This window comes from Monodelphis domestica, chromosome 1, assembly GCF_027887165.1.
Source record: "Monodelphis domestica isolate mMonDom1 chromosome 1, mMonDom1.pri, whole genome shotgun sequence".
Taxonomy (NCBI): Eukaryota; Metazoa; Chordata; class Mammalia; order Didelphimorphia; family Didelphidae; genus Monodelphis; species Monodelphis domestica.
In genome coordinates, this window is record NC_077227.1 from 407,927,971 (window position 1) to 407,945,489 (window position 17,519).

General features: G+C 42.8%; 1 protein-coding gene across 1 annotated transcript in view; it reads left to right on the plus strand.

Moving 5' to 3' along the window:
- The window catches only part of NOL4L (nucleolar protein 4 like), a 223,512-nt gene that overhangs the window by 58,805 nt on the left and 147,188 nt on the right, over positions 1-17,519 (plus strand). The window contains exons 2-3 of the mRNA XM_001362708.4: positions 4,718-4,873; positions 16,270-16,381. Of these exons, the coding sequence (XP_001362745.2) occupies positions 4,718-4,873; positions 16,270-16,381 (268 nt within the window). The remainder of the gene's footprint in view (positions 1-4,717; positions 4,874-16,269; positions 16,382-17,519) is intronic.

Below are 17,519 nucleotides of genomic sequence, written 5' to 3' on the forward strand. Positions count from 1 at the left end.
AGATATTATATTGTTAATGAGGGCCCCACTGGAAATCATTCCACTGAATATTTTTCCAGCATCAAATCTGGATAGCTCATAGACCAATAGAATGTTAGAGTTAGAAGGGATATTCAAGACAAACTAATATCTAACTCCTTTATTTTGTATGAACCCCTCCAGGAAAGGAAGTGATTTGTTCAAAGCCAAATAGCAGGTTTGTAGCAAATGGGAACTTCAAGGTCTTCTTTTTCAGTTTAGGCTTCCTCTCACCATTCTCTATAGCTTTGTTGATGAACCCATGGCACACATGCCAGAAGGGGCTACTCCCTTCTCCCTCTTAGTGAGTGCCTGAGGTCATTCTTTCACATCACCCACCCCTCTGCCCAGCATCCCAATGGGAGCACTTCCTTCCTTCCCAATCTGGGATAAGGGGGCTGCTCACATTTAATGTGAGGGTTGCAGTTTGGGCATTCAGTCTCTAAAAGGTTTGCCATCACTGCTCTATAGCATACTCTCACCACTAGACTCCCTTGCTCTTGCCTAAAAATGATAATAAGCTTAGATTTGGAGGAGACCCATTCCAGCCTTCCCCTCATTTACTAAAGGAAGGAATTCAGGTTTAGAGAATGGAAGTTAGTGCTGCTTTGGGGAGAATATAAACTGTTAGAGAAGCATAGGATTTGAATGTTTTCACAGTGATGACAGGTTACAGATCAAGTTTGTAAAAACTCATTCAAAGATGTATGATGTCCATGGTATACAACTGAAATAAGGATGGTTTATTGCTGTTTTTTTTTAAACCCTTACCTTCCATCTTAAAATCAACACTGTTTTGATTCCAAGGCAGAAGAGCAGTAAGTGCTAGGCAATGGGGATTAAGTGACTTGCCCAGGGTCACACAGCTGGGAAGTATCTCAACTCAAGACCGTCTTTGAACTCAAGACCTCCCATCTCTAGGTCTGGCTCTCAATCCACTGAGTTACCCAGCTGCCCCAGGAGGGTTTTTTATTAATAATAATTCACATCTGTGCTTTTGGTTATAGATGCTTTATTCTAGTCATCTTGTCTGGTCCTCAACATTTCTTTTGGGGCAGGTAATGTAAAATTTGTTGCCATTGTATAAGTAGGAGAACTGAAGGCCAGGGAAGTAGGCGATTGCCTAGTGAGAGGAATGACCACCTACTCAAAAGAATCTTGAACTCAGCATTAATGTGGCAAAAGTTATTTAATTTCATCCTCCTGAGAATGGGTCCTCACAAGCTGGTGTTATAGCCAGCTAGCAAGTACAAGGAATGGGAGCATGCAGGCTTGTTTTATTAATGAGAATCAGTCTCTCTCCTCATTCACCATTGGCCAGTTACTAGAGTTATAATCTAGTCAGCAAAGCCAGCTGATCAGCATACAATTTACAACCCTAATCATTCATATGGGTTTTAACTAATCAAAGTAAAGCAACTTCACCTATTATAGCCTCTGAAAAGACTAGCCTCGTCCTGTCCTGTTGTGGATATGGGGAAAAGGAACTTAAGCTAGGAACATGAAAACTTAACTCAATTTTCTTTTCTTTTTACTTCATTATATGGGCTTATGAGAGAAGTTCACCATCTTGTCAGGACCTGTTCCTCACACCTAATGTCACACAGCTAGTAATTAATGGAGTCAGGTCTAGCATCACTTTTCCCACAATAGCATTGTTGCTTCTATAGGGCAGTTGGATGGAGTACTGGGTCTGAAGTCAGGAAGTCTTCCTGAGTTCAAATCTGTCCTCAGATACTTCCTGGATGTGTGACTTAAGTCAGTTACTCCAATTAGCCTCAGTTTTCTCATCTGTAAAATGAGCTGGAGAAGGAAATGGCAAACTATCTTTGCCAAGAAAACCCAGATGTCATGAAGAGTGAGTTGTTATTTTTTTTAATAACCCTTTCTTTATATTTTAAAATCAACACTTGGTTCCAAGGCAGAAGACTAGTAAGGGCTAGGCAATGGGGATTGATTGAATGATTGAAAAATGACTAAATGAGAAAAATTGTTGCTTCTCTAAATATAGATTCTATGATTTCATGTACATAAGCTAAATATTATTTAGTGAATAGTCTTTGAAGTGGGACCAGACTCAAATGGAAGGTGCCCACAGTGCTGGAGAGACTGCGGGATGGTACATTGCTCTCTACTCTCCGTGTTGTATACATCTTATAGTCCAGACAGCTCTAACCTCTCTGAGTCTTTGATTCAAGGTGTTCAGCTGTGAGCTCCTCTCAGTCCACCTAGCCCTCATCTTTTCTCTCCTGGTTGTTAGCAAAGATGACTAGATTATACACTAGATTTAGTCCAACACTAAGAAAGATACCAGAGTCCCTTGGGAAGAATATTGGCTTTGAAGTCAGGGGATCTTGGTTCGAATCCCACCTTTTGGTATTTTCTGTGTGATCTTGGATAAGACATTCCCCTCCCTGGGAGTGATAGTGGGGTTGAAATAGATGGTCTCTGAAATTCTTTCTAGCTCTAGCCTTTATTTCTTTGATGAGGGAATGGCCTAGGGAAGTAAATTGAATTGGAGTAAATGTCATAGGCAACTTTTGTTGTTGTTTCTATAACCTTTACCTTCCATCTTTGCATCAATTCTAAGACAGCAGAGTGGCAAGGACTAGGCAATCAGGGTTAAGTGACTTGTCCAGGATCACATACCTAGGAAGTGTCTGGGCTGGATTTGAACCCAGGTCTTCCCAACTCCAGACCTGGCACTCTCTTGTGCTGCTTAGCTGTTCCCATTGGCAGAATTTGGACCTGAGTCCTGTGACTCAACAGCTAATATTCTCTCCACTGTCTTGGTGACCTCTATCATCTGGTTTAAATTCTGACCCTGCTAATTTTCTGGTTTTACACTGAATGTGACATGGTGCAAATTATTCCCTTTCTTTAAGACACAGTATCCTCTAAGGGTTTGTTTGTTTGTTTTTGAAACCCTTACCTTCGGTCTTGGAATCAATTCTGTTTATTGGTTCTAAGGCAGGAGAGCAGCAAGGGCTAGGCAATGGGGGTCAAGTGACTCGTCCAGGGTCACACAGCTGGGAAGTATCTGAGGTCAGAATTGGAATCCAGGACCTCCTGTCTCTAGGCCTGGCTCTCAATCCACTTGAGCTACCCAGCTTCCCCCAGAAGGGGGTAGCATTTTAAAAGAAAATCTAAAGTTTTGTTTTAAATGGGCACCTTGTTGGCATAAGGTTGTGGAATGAGCACTAGTCTAAGAATCAGAAAACCCCTGTGTCCTTAACCTCTCTGAGTCTTAGTTTCTTCATCTCTACAATGGATAGAATTACACCTGACCAGCCTCTGTCCCTCATAGAGCTGTTATGATGAGTAGATAAGAGAATGAGCATAAATTATTTGTACCGATGAAAGGTATTATTATTGTTATTATTATTAGCACTGTCATCATCCGTCATCATTTATAGAATTTCTCAGAACAAGAATCTCCCAAGAGATTATCTCCAAACATGAAAATCAGAAAATCTTTTTTCTTTCTTCTTTCCCTAGCCCCCTCCAGTTGGAACCCCTTCCACTTCCCTCCCATACCCAGTTGCCCAGGGCAGACCCACTCTGAGGGTTTCCTGGGGAGGAAGACTGGGCTGACATGTCTGTGCATGTGTTAGAAATACCTATGTGTCTGTGCATGTGTGTGTTGTGTGTACCTGTGTGACCTATATCTGTTTACTGTATCATTTATGGATATTGTTTAAGTAACTGTTTTTACCTCCTGCAAAGGGATTTTCTTTCGTGGACTCTGGCCCCATCTGCCACAGATCAATGTCTTTGGCATCTCTCAGTCCCCATTCACCCTCTAAACTCTGATTTTCTGAGGGAGGGATCGTGCTATTGAAGGATGCCTTCTCTATCTTGGCATACCTTGCCAGTACCAGCTGACGCCACGAGAATGAGCCCGATAAGAGGCACCGTAGTGGCCGAGCTTTCCCCATCCCTCCCCCCCTCCACGTGGCCTAATAACAGCCTGTTATTACCTACATCTTCACACACAAAGAGCCCTGGTGAGGCTGCTGGCATTCAGCTGCTTGGGGGGGGGACGGGGTGAGGGTTGGGGGAGTGAGGTTGGGGAGACAGCTTTTCAGAAAGGCCAATGTGGAGAGAGATGAAGAGGCACCCAGGTGATCTGAGCTCCTTTCCCTAGGGCCCACATCCTGGGACTGCTGGAAGAGGTTCCTACTAATTGGCACGAGCCTGGTGGGGTTACATCCTTCCCACCCCCCCCTCCTTTCCCCCACCTCACTCCCCTAGGGACTTCTGGGATGGTCTTGGCACAGTGTGTAACTCCAAACCCATCTCTCCTTCCACCTCCACTTCCTCCCTTCCTCCCCCCAGAACCCCCTCCACGAAGTCTGGCAAAATATGTCTAAAATCATGGAAAATGTTATTTCTTAAATTTGGGGCCCAGAATCCATCCCTGTCCTGTTTTTCCAGGCCCATTGTTACTGGTAGACTTTACTATCAGCAGCTGCAGCCACCCCAGCTCTGATATCAGTCTCCCCGGAGCAGTGTTTAATTTATCCCCCTCACTGCACCTCCCCCTCCCCTTTTCTGCCCCCTAGTCCCCACTCTTCAAGGCATTTCAGGGCTGGAGAACTATGCCTGTCCCTCCCTCCAACCAAAATAGCCTCAGGCCCATCTCATCACCCTTGTCACCCATCCCTGATACTAACTCAGCTTGCCCACACTGTTGTAGGGGGCAGATGGACTGTCGGAGCCTGAGGGCATCTCTCTGAAACGGGTAGCTGTGGTGGAAGATTTCTTTGACATCATCTACTCCATGCATGTGGAGAGCTCCGCAGAGCCAGGCAAAACCCCCAAGCATGCTGGGCAGAAGAAAACCTACCGAGCGGTGAGATTTTGCTTCCTTGCCTTCTCCCAAAGCTTCAGGCCACAGACTCAGCCCTGGGCAGGAGGGATCCGATGCAGAAGGAGATCGCCCCTTAGCAGAACAGGGAGCGTTTGGGCAAGGGCACAGAGGGCATCTGAAGCTTCCAAAAGTGGGAGGGGGGGTGGAAATAGAAACCCTGGTCTAAACACTGGAGACAACACTAGGTTGGCTTGGCATGGGACCTAGGACATTCTGCTCCACCTTTCTGGGGGAGAAACCTCGGTTTCTTCCTCTAGAAAATGAAGCTTGGAATAATTCAAGCTCAGTTACTGGTGACCTTGAACAGTTCACACTCCCTTTCAGAGACTCAGTTTCCTCTTCTGTAAAATAAAGATTGAGAAAATTCCATCTGTTCTGGGCAACTGAGGCTCATAAATTTAGAACTAGAAGCTACTGTAGAGATCAGCTAATCTTAACCCCTTGGTTTTATAAATGAGGAGGCCCCAGACACAGTTTTCTCATGGAGCTATAATAAATGATAGTGCTGGGATTTGAACCCTGGTCCTTTTCTGCTTCGCCACACTGCCACCTCTACTACTTATTATCAAGGCAATGTTGGGCTGTTTCTTTTTCCTCTCTCGCCTCTGGCCTCTATAAAAGGTGGACTAAATGACTTCCAAAATGGTATGCTGCCATTGCTTTCAGGTCCTCATAGTGATTGATATAGTGGAGGAAAAATACCCAAACTTATCAACCCTCATAGAGGTCTTACTAGGTCAGCATATTCTGCAGACTCTGTGACTAGCACTCTTCTAGGCACTACAGGGGTAATGGAAGCCCTCAAGGAGGTCGAAATTTATTGGGAGAGACAAATGTACACCAAACAATAGCAAATAACATAAGATGTTGTGCTAAATTGATTGACATAAATTTTTAATGGTGGAGGATTTCAGAGAGAGGCCAGTGAGGTTTGGAGTAGTCAGGGAAGACTTCATGGAGAAAGTGAGATTTCACTTGGGTCCTGAAGAGCAGATAGGATTGTATCATGAAGTCGGTGCCCGTTTTATGGTGAGGGATCAATTGTGAGAGACCTAATGGGCACAGGATGGGAAAATCTGGGTGAGTCTTGACCCTGTCCCTTGATTGCTGTGTAACTTTTTCTGAGCTTCAGTTACAGATTTTTATAAAGTAAGGATAATCAAACCTGCACTGTAGACCTCATTTTGAGGATCACTCTGTACATAGAAAGCACACCAAAACTGCACTGTCACACAAATGTGAATTATCCTTACCTATGGCAGAAAACAATGGGAATGAAGGTCCAACACTGAGAATGAGATTGCCGGGGACCAGTCCAGCTAGAATGGGATGGAAACCAGTTCCAGCCTCACATGTTTTTGCATTCTATTTCATCTCCTGTCAAAAAATTCAGGGGTCACCCGTTTTGTCAGGCTACCCGAACGGCAGCAGCTTTGTCAGTGACAGTGCACGGTATATAGTTGTCCTCCTACTATTGCCCTAGAAGAAAGAGTTTCTTCCCTTAGTTAGAACAATTTTCTACAATACAAGTGAACTGTGTGTCCTTGGGTAAGTTTGGCCAAATTATGAATTCAGTTCTGCCACTTTCACCACCTGAGGACTTCCTCGAGGTCCTTCTGTGAAGAGCACCAGAACAGAATTATACAGGTTGAATTCTCTCTTCAAGGTGACCATTTCCCCTTTTGTGACCCAATTCCTTTTATCCACATACTTGTTGGCTTATTTCTCTTCCTGGAAGGTGGACTTTGGCCTATGTTATCCATGAAAATGGGCTTCCCTCAGTCTATGTGCCAAGGCCCTGAGAAACCCAGGGAAGACCTGACAACAATCATGGGACCAAAAACTATTAGAAGAGAAATTATCTGAGCTAGAAAAGGTCTTAGCATATACAACTTTGAATTGGGAGCTGGAAGGAACCTTAGCAGACAGAGAATGCCAGATGGGATCTTAGAGATCACCTGATTCAAAATCTAAACCCTTCACTTTATAGATGATGAAACTGACCCCCTTGGGGTGGGGAGGTAAAAGACTTGCCATTTGGTCATATAGCAAGTTAATGATGAAGGTGGGACCGGCACTGGGGATTTTTGATTCCCAAACTAGGCAGAAATTCTTGGGGAAATGGTTACATTTATCCCTTCCATTTTGGGCTAGTATTTGTTGAGAGAATTCAATTCATCACTATCATAGAAGTCAGATAGACAGGTTTTGCCCATAGGTCATAGAAAAAAAGTCAGGAAGTTGACATCGGTAAGTGTGGGAGGAGCCAGCATGCATTTTATAGGCTAAGTAGAATTTTTGTGATCAGGTGGCTTTTGGAAGGTCATCCTCAATTTTTCCCTACTCAGCCTGCTGATGGGTCTGATGGGCTTCTGAGGTATCTTAGGAGTGGGTGGAATGCTAGATATGGAATCAAGATGCCCTAAATTTAAATCTCCTTTCAGATCCTTAATAGCTGCATGATCCAGGACAAGTTACTTAACTTCTTGGCTTTAGTTTTCTTATCTATAAAATGGGTATGATAATGAATTAGGTTGCTGTGAGCATCAAATCAGTATAAATTACATTGCAATTGTTAAATTACTATATAAATATTTACTATTTTTATTATCTAATTTGGACTAATTTATAGGACCATATCTTATAAGGAGTTCCATATTTGGAGTTGGAAGCTCTGAGTTTAAGTTCTGGCTCTGTTATTTCCTCTCCTTATGACTTGTGACTTCTTTAAGCCTCTGTTTCATCATCTGTAACATGGAGATGAAACCCTACCAGTGAGGGTATTGTGGCAAAAGCACTATAGAAAGGCACACTGCTTTTCCTATTATTGGGAATTATCGCTAGGTATCATAGAATATCAGAATTTTAGGGTTATAATGTATTGATTATCAGGGGTCATTTGGTCCAAACCATACAAGAGAAACTATACCTCCGACAGCATTTGCAACCTCTGCCCGAAGGCCTCTGGGAAAGGTGAGCCCATTACCAACCCCTTAAAGAAGCTCAATCCACTCTTAGCTCTGTCAGGAAATTTTCCTTATAATTGTGTGCTGTTGCTCTACTTGGCATGCCCTTCTGCATGCTCTATTCCCCCTCCTAAAGGTTTCAAGCTTCTTCTTCCTTGTCCATGGTGCTTATGGGCTGAAACTTGTCCCCTGGTTCAGCCTGGACCATCCAGGGGTACAAACTAAGCTGATATTTAGAATCAAGAGGTCACCTAGGCTAGCTTTTATCCTTTGTGAATCATGAGCTCACATGACCATCATGTTTAAGTAAATTAAATACTTTCTTCCTGAATACCTTGGGAGCTATAGGGAATGTAAATACTATTAGTACTGTTTTACAAATGGGGAAAATGAGATTTAAAGAAAAGGAAGGATTGGCCTGCAGTTACATAGTTTGTGTTACACTGTTAGTGAGCCACTGAATCATGACCTGGACCCAGGTTTCTGCAGGTACTCTAGTCCTCTTTCCAGGATTCCCTGGTGTATAGTAGCTAGATTAATGTGACTGTAGGATTTTGGAATCGGGAAAGGATCTTAGTCCAACCAATTTTATAGAGGAGGAAACCGAAACTCTGAAAGGTTTTATGGTAGCACCTCACTGAGCTAGGATTTGGATGGGGATCTTCTCATTCCACATTCAAGTTTTTTTCTAACATCCTAAGCTGCCCTAGGCCTCGCCTCTATCTTGTCCTTGATTCCACATTTTTGGGGGCCTATCCTCCATATGTCTGCCCACATGCTCTACTTCCTATTGTCCTACCTAGATCTGGCACATGACTGGCAAGGGTCCAACTGGGTTGCACACAGAGTTGGAATTTCAGCAACAATGCCAAGGCTGAGCTCTACATGGGGCCCAGGCCTTCAATATCATGTCAGTCTGAATGATGCTGGATAGAGCACATCATTTTCTTAACTCTCTTCTTTTTTTTTCCTCCTTCTCTCTACCTGTCATACTTCATTCACTTAAGCCATTTTCTATGCTCATGGGTATGCTTTTTTTCCTTTTTCCCCCCTACATGGACACAATTACACCTACACAAACAAATTTAACTAAATCCCAACTCCCTGAGCATACCAATCAAAATAAGTCATGGTGTTCCCACTAGTCTCTTTGTGGTGTCATGGAAAGGACTCTAGTCTAGGATTCAGAAGACCTGGGTTCAAATGTGGATCCTGCCATTTAATTAGCTGTGAAATTGTGGGCAAGCATTTTCCTTTCTCTAGGTTTCTGTCTCCTTCAGGGTCTGGAACTGCATTTTTTCTAAAATCCCTTTCATCTCTGAGCTCTAAATTCAATTTCCAATCCCTTCTAGCTCGAAATACTATGATTTCTTTTTTAAAGAGATTCCAAATGAAGTCTAGCATCCTATAATTGCTGGAAGGGGCCTTAGTACATAGAATATGAAGTTTGGAGGGATCTTTAGGACACAGAATATAAAAGTTAGAAAAGATCTTAGAGCTTTTATTTTGCAGCAAGGGTTGGGCGTAAACCTGTTTTTGTCTGTTCTACCCCTGGGTATTGCTGGATGGTGACATTGCCCAGGCCCAAAGCTAAGCCTCCGAGGTAGCTTCAGAGCTTCCAGGGCTCCTGGGGCATCATCATGCACCGTTTAGGTCAGGTTAGGGGTTCTTATAGGCAGCCTGTAGCCAATTACGAGAAGCCCTTGCTGTGATGTTCCTCTAACTTCATCGGGGCAGAAATTGGAATAAAGAAAGGCAACTCTTGGGCTTTGGCTTCATGATCTGTAAAATAAAAGGGTTAGATTAGGTGATAGAGAAGGTCTTCTCCAGCCCAGAATCTTACCATCCCACAGTCTTACAAAAAGGGTGTTGGCCAACCCAGAAAAGCTGCATGATAAACTTCAGTTTCCAATAAAACAAATAAACAATAAAACTAATGAGAGACAAATTCAGCTAGAGGTAAGGAAGCCAAGAAAGGAGAGGAAGCAGAGTATCGAAAAGAACTTTGGGCTCTGAGTCAGGAGAGAGAGGTTTGAGTAAGTGTTGCTAATTTTCTGTGACACTAGGGCTTAGTTTAGTATGACCCTAAGGCCTTTAGTTTACCTCTATGTAATTGTAATATCTCAGATTTACTTAGCATTCTATTGACAAAATCCTTGCCTCATAATAATTCAGAGAGGGATTAGCAATATTATCCCCATTTTGCAGATGAAGAATTTGAGGCTCAGAAAGAAGTTAAATGATTTATATAAATTTATATAAATTTATATAAAGCTAGTAACTCCAGAACCAAGATCTGAATCCAGTTTTTCTGAATCCAAATTCAACATTCTTCCTACTCTCTTAAGTCCTTTCTTACACTAATATTTTAGATATATTCAATTTAATAATAATAAGAGCTAACATTTATGTTGTACTTATTATGCAAAGAACTTTGAAATTGTTGTTTGATTTTGATCCTCACAACAGTCTTGGGATGTAGGTACTATTATTATCCCCATTTTATAGAGGAAGATGGTCATCCTCGATTACCGAGAGACTTCTACCAAGACCATAGAGGAAGAAATTGAGGCAAACAGAGATTAAGTGACTCACACAAGTTCATAAGTGTCTGAGACCAATTTAAGCTCAGGTTTTCCTGGCTCTAAATCCAGCATTCCTTCCTCAAGTGCCTTCTAATGCTGATGGTTTAGATATTTTCAATTTAATTCAACAAACATGTACATTAAGAACATACTAGCTGCCAGGTTGGGCACAGCCTTAAACTGAGAATCAGGAGATTTGAATTTCGTCTCTTATCTCTGTCATGAACTCTGTGTCTAATCTTTTAAAAAACTAGCTTTTTGAGCCAGGTCAAGAGACGAGAGGTTCTGGGTTCAAATGTGGCTTCAGACACATCCTAGCTTTGTGATTGTGGCCAAGTCACTTAACCCTCATTGTCTAGCCTTTACGGCTCTTCTGCCTTGGAACCAATACTCTGTATTGATTCTAAAATGAAAGGTAAGGATTTAAGAAAATAAACTCTCCTTAAGAACTCTCCTTCCTCCTCATTTGTCCTATCTCTAAAACAGATAGTAAGCCTATTTCTAAGGTCTTAAAGAAATGTGAGGAAGAATAGCATAGAATCCTACAATTGGGAGCAGGGAGAGAGATTCTTGAGATCAAGTTTTAATCACCATGTTTCATAGACAGAAACATTCCTCACTTATGTATGAAAAATGTAAGGACCCTCAGAGAGGTGAAGTGATTTGCCTGAGGTCATACAAGCAGGAAGGAGCAGAGGGAAGGGCTAGAATCAGGCACTCTGATTCTAAACTCCCATCATCTTTCCCCTACTTTCTTCCTAGGAGAAAAGTCCTGGAGAAATGAAAGAGTTTGGGGGAGTGGGTTTCTGCTTGTCACTGCCTTGGAGACATCCCTGATTCCCAGGCAGCATCTGGATTTTTTTTTCTGTTTCCAACAGGACAGTCTTTGCTTTGCAGGACCAGACTAGGACCTCTCCTTGGGTCCCCCCAAGGGACCGAGGGGGCCTGCCAGCCTTTTGCACTTTCCTCATCCCAATGGTAGGGCAGGTAGCCAGAAGACCCGCTTCTCTTTGCAGCATGCACTGACTGCTTTGTCCTCTGGCTCACGTCCTCCCAGTGGGCTAGAAAGGTGACTGACACCATTGCTGGCCCTGGTGGGGGACCTGTCTGGATCTGGAAAGTGTGAGTGACTCCCCCCCAACCTCCCCAGCAAAACAAAGATTATTAGATCTGGAGTCAGAGGATCTGGGTTGCAATTCCATTTGAACGACTTACTGCCTCGATGGTGTTGAGCAGCTCATTTAACTTCTCTGCCACTTGATATCCTCATCTATAAAATGAGAGGGTTCTACTAGGTGGTCTTTAAGGCCTGTCCTAGCCCTGAGTAGTAAGTAGGTTCCAAACCAATTTGGGATGGGAGGTTCTGAGTTCCAGTCAATATTTCTATTTACTAAATGTTTGACCGTGGGTGAGTAACCTCACTTTTCTCAGCTTCTTTTCAGTGAAGGAATTAGGGTAGGTGACTTCCGAGGTCTTTTCTAGCTTTGAATCCTGGAGGCATTTATAAGATTTGGTGTCTCCTGCATGGGAGCAGCCTGGCCAAGGAGGCCACATAGGATTTTTTTCCTTTGGAAGAGGGGGAAGAGGCAAGCTCTCTGTGAGTAAGAAAGGCAGCTTCATGAGGGTGACCATGATTTAGAAACTTTCCACTCATTTCCTAAGCAGACAGCTGCCCTGGCCCTCCCCTAATTCCTTCAATGCCCCTCTTCTCAGGACTAATCTGCGGGCTGCACTGCCTCGGGGGAACCGGCTGGATCTGTCTCTTTTCCCAGGCCTGCAAACTGCACTGGCTTCCCTGGTGCCCCACCCCTCCGAGCTCCTCCTGAGCTGAGATCATCACATTAGCAGAGCGTATTCCCTTCTGACCCCGCAGGGCTGTGCCCAACCGACCGTCTGCCCCTGGCACACTGGCCTGGAATTTATTCCCAATCAGACACAAGGGTGGAGATGAAACCTATCCATCAGACATGGTCTTGGGTCCCTTGCTTAGTATTAATGAGGGAGGAAGCGTGCAGAGGGGTTTCTAGAAATCCCATGCGTCTTCCCCATCCCTGACTCTGGCTTTCTCCATCCACCGGCTCTAATCAGAGTCACTGGAGAGTTTGCCCTTGTCCATGACCTCTAGAGAGACCTAATCAGACAGACAGTTTGGAAGGGAGATAACTCATCAAGACTGGCCGCTCCGCAGAGCATCAAATCAGCTGAGAAACAACAATGGCACCACCCAAATTAACTGAGCAGACCTGGGGTGGGGGGTGGCGGTGTCACAGAAGAAAGAGAAAAGGGTGGGCGGGATGCCAAGGGCAGCTGCTGGACCTTCCCAGGGTCTCATCCTGGGCCCTTCTGCAGGAGTCCCTGATGGCCAGATGATGACAAATGTCTCAGAGGTACCTCGAGTGCAGGAAACCAAGCCAGCAACTTGCTACTTATAACCAGGATGGAGCTGAGAGAGAGAGGAGAGAGACAGTTTGAGCTGATGGGGCTCATCTGCAGGGGAGGGTCCCCAGAGGGAGAGGCCCTACAGAGAGCCCCATTTTCCTTTTTGAGGCTTTGGGACAAGCCTTTTGAACTTTCCCTGGCTGTGATTAAAAGACCTATAAACTGGGGTTATGCTGCCACTTAGTGGAGATAAATGTGAGTACCCACTCGTACTTTGAGAAATTTTCCCCAGTCAATAGAATTATCAGAGTAGGAATGGACCTGAGAATGTAGAATGTCAGAGTGGGAAGAAACCTTAGAATAGGGGTGCTTATAATGGGGTCTGTCCCCTCATCCCCTGCCATGGAGAGACTTAAGAGGGTCCATAAACTTGGATGGGAGGATTACATTTTAATTTTCATTGATCTCATACTAAAATTTAGCATTTCCTTCAATTATTTAAAAACATTATTCTGAGAATAAGTCCAAAGTGCCAAAGGGGAGTCCACACTATACCAAAAAGAGGTTAAGAAGTCTAGTTTTAGAACAAAGAACATCAGAGTTGTCAGGGACCTTAGAATATTGATCCAAGAATGGCAGAGTTATTCAATGGGCACATTAAAGCACAGAGTATTAGAGCTGGAAGGGGTCTTAGCATATAGAAAATAAAATGGTAGAGTGGAAAGGACCCTTACATTCAGAATTTCAGAGACAGAAGGGATCCTAAAATATAGAACATAGATGATCAGCCCTGGAAGGAGACCATAGGACCCGCAATATTAGAGCTGGGAAGAACCTTTAGAGGGGATCTGCTCCAAATTCCTCATTTTACCAAGGTGGAAACTGAGACCCAGAAAAGAAGTGATTTGTTCAAGGTCATTCCAAGTTAAGGAATGAGAGTAGAGAGAACATTTAGTTCTCTAAGACTATTTCTCTATGATATCCCTTTTGGAAAAGATTTTTGGTTTAATAGAGGGGGTCCCCAAAAATCTTAGTGGTTTTAAACCTAAGACTTACTTGGGCCTTTTAGTTGCTTTAGACACTAAAAACAAAAGGAGAAAAATGATGGCACAGTGGATAGAGTGCTATGCCTGAAGTCAGGAAAACTCATCTTCCTAAGTTCAAATCTGGTCTCAGACAATTCCTAGCCACTTGACCTTACCTCATTTGCCTTGTTTCCTCATCTGTAAAATGCATTGCAAAAGGGAATGGCAAACCACTCCAAGATATTTGTAAAGAAACCCCCAAATGGGGTCACAAAAGATTCAGACACAATTAAAACAACTCAATGAATTAATTAAATAAATTAAAAAAATTAAAAACAACTCAACAGCAAAAGAAAAAATACCCATTTGTTAGGTGAGAACGATTGAATAATAGGAATAAAACATGTCTGCAGTAATGTGAGGAGACTAGAGACACTCTCCTATTCTTCATTGTGTCCCATTTAATTTTGTCCCCTTTTTCTTTAACTTCTTTCACCACATTTTTTTTCCTTTCAACATTCAATGCTTCACCCACTACCCAATGTCAAATTTGGTAAAGACTGATAGATGTAAAGAATAAACATGGTTTGATTTAAATTAATAAAATAAAATATACAAGATAATAAAAGAAACAAATTATATTGAAATATAGTTATGTAAACATCAAAGCAAGATGTTTACAGACCTCAGGTGTTCTTCCAGGCCTGGCATTGCATGGTATAAATTCTAAAACCTATGCTAGCTCTGACCATTCATGTGCTTAGGTCCCTGTCAGTTTCTGCATTCGGTATTTTGATGGTCATGTCAAGCCTTACATTCTATGTTCTAAGGTCCCTGTTGGTTCTAACATTCCATGGCTCTATGGTTCCCTCTTTGGCTCCTTCCAAGGTGGGAACAGAAAACTGGCAGTTAGACCCTTGAATTCTATTTATGGGAGGGACCCACTTGTTGTGTTGAGAAATTCATTTGGCTGCCTGCCTCTGAGCACCCATAAATTGCCCTTAATATGCAGTAGAAGTCTACTTTTGAAATTAAAAGAAGATACTGGGGGCAGTTGGGTGTCTCAGTGGATTGAGAGCCAGGTCTAGAGACAGGAGGTTCTGGGTTCAAATCTGGCCTCAGACCCTTCCTAGCTGTGTGACTCTGGACAAGTCACTTAACACCTATTGCCTAGCCCTTACTGCTCTTCTGCCTTGGAACTAATATATATAGTATTGATTTTAAGATGAAAGGTAAGGATTTTTTTAAAAAGTAAAAAATAAAAGAAGATGCTAAAATTGATTCACTGCGAAATCTTGAGAGTTGGGTCCCCTTACAGCTTACTTGCCCTATCTCTATAACAGAAACTTTAACAAAAGACTATAAATAATTGCCTGAATAAGAAGTAGCTTTATCTAACAGGCCTGCTTTTATGTTTCAAACCTCCTCTGTCAGAAAGAACTAATTCCCAGAAAACATCTTGAATGACTTCAGTCCCTGGGAATTAAGGAAACCTGACTTCGGCTCTTGGTCTTAGGATAGCTCCTTGCTATCCTATTTTTTTATTTAATAATAATAATATATATATATTATTATATATATAATATAATAATAATAATATAATAAATAAAAGGATATATTTAATATCCTTCCTTTCCCATGAAATGAGAAATGGAGTAAAATATTACTCACATTTGTCTCATGTGAACCTCACATTTGTTGTGGTGCAGGTGTTTTGGGTGCCATTTTTGGATGAACTGAGGTTCATCAGAGGATTAAGTGACTTGTCTAAGTCTACAAAGCTAGTAATTGTGAGCAGAATCTCATAGGATAGTAAAAATATGAAGGTGGGGTGGGGGACAGCATTTATATAGGCTCTAAAGGTTTGTAAAGAACTTTACAAATATTGTCTCATTTTATCCTTACAACAACCATGGGGGGGGTGGGGAAGGGGGAAGGTACTGTATCCCCATTTTACATTTTACAGATAGAGGAAATCTAGGTATGGAGAGATTAAAGGACTTGCCCAGAGTTACACAGCTAGCAAGTGTCTGAGGCTGGATCTGAACCAGATTCAACACTCACTACACCTGGAAAGAGCCCTGAGTCAAAGGAGTTGGGTTCAAACAATCTTGCCTCTGCTGTTACCTACCTTGAGCAAGTCCCTTCCCCTTTGAGAGCTTTGGTTTCTTTGTAAAATGAGGAGGCTGAGCTCCGTGATCTCTAAGTACCTTTCTGGTTCCACAATCCTGTGAACTCCAATCAGACCCAGATCTCCTGACTCCCACACTAGTGTTCCTTCACTGCCTGGATGATATGATTTTTAAGGGAAATATGGTCCCAGCCCCTATGAGTGAGGCGAGGCAAATTGTTCCTTGATCACCTTACCAAGCAGCCAGAGACCAGGAGCCCAGAGATAATTAGACTTCTGTCTCTTTCCCTAGATTGCAGAAACCTACGCTTTTCTCCCAAGGGAGGCTGTGACCCGGTTCCTGATGAGCTGCACAGAGTGTCAAAAGAGGATGCACTTTAACTCCAATGGGTTAGAGCCCAAAGGTAAATAAAGACAGATATTTTGGATCAGAAGGGGGGTAGAGGGCTGGGCTGGAGCAGAGACCCCTCGACAATGTATTTCCACAGCTGCCACTGTATCATCTGCAAAGGAGAACCATAAATGCTGGCAGAACCTTAAAGAGGAGAAATGCCGATTAAGCACTTGTCCTAATTCCCAGAGGCCAGTGGGAATCCATGGTGTTGCTGGGGAGAGCTACACTTTTATCTCAGGGATCATTTGAAAATGCACCAAATGCCACCTCGGAAGCCTCTCTTGAGCACCCTGACTGAAAGCAAACTTTCCATCCTCTGAAAATCTTGTAGCACTTTGCATTGTAGATTTGGGAACTGCTGGAAGGGAGCTCAGACATCATCTGGAGTCTAGCTCCTGTTTGGGCAGCTACCATAGGAGGTGACCTTGGAAATCCCTTCCAGCTTGGGGATTTTATGATTCCAAGATCTTTAGATTCATTCATTCATTCAGCAAATATTTAGTACCTACTTAAATGTACTGTGCTGGGCAGTAAGGGGACTATAAAGAGATAGAGACGAGACTGTCATGGGGTTTATAAAATCTAGTAGGGATAATGAGATAGACACAGATAAAGAAAGTACAAATTTGAATGTCAACACTTAAAACATACAATTAAATAAAATAAGAGAGACTGCTTTATGCTCGGGGAATCATGGAAGGTTTCCTGGAAGAGGTGCCTTTTGCTTTGGGCTTTGATAGGTTGGTAGGATGTACAGAGAAGGAAGAAAGGTTTGAATGGATCGAGAAAACAAATATGATGAACAAAGGAACCTGAGGAAGGAAAGCAGAGAGCAGAAGAGGGAAAGAGAAAGTAGATCCATTTTAGAGGATATATAAAGTATATGAAGGGGATGATAAGGCAGGAAAGGGAGGCTGGGGCTGAATTGAGGAGGGCCTTGAAAACTTGCTGAGGAATTTGGACTATCTTGAATGAGCAAGTCAATGCTCTGTGTCTTCATTTCCTTTCCATTCTTTCATTGTATTGCCCCATCATAGTACTTGGAATAGAGTAGGTGCTTAATTCAACTCAACTAACATTTATTAATTGCCTTCTGGGAACAGAGCAGTATGGGGGGGACATTCAGATTAAATTAGATACAGTACTTA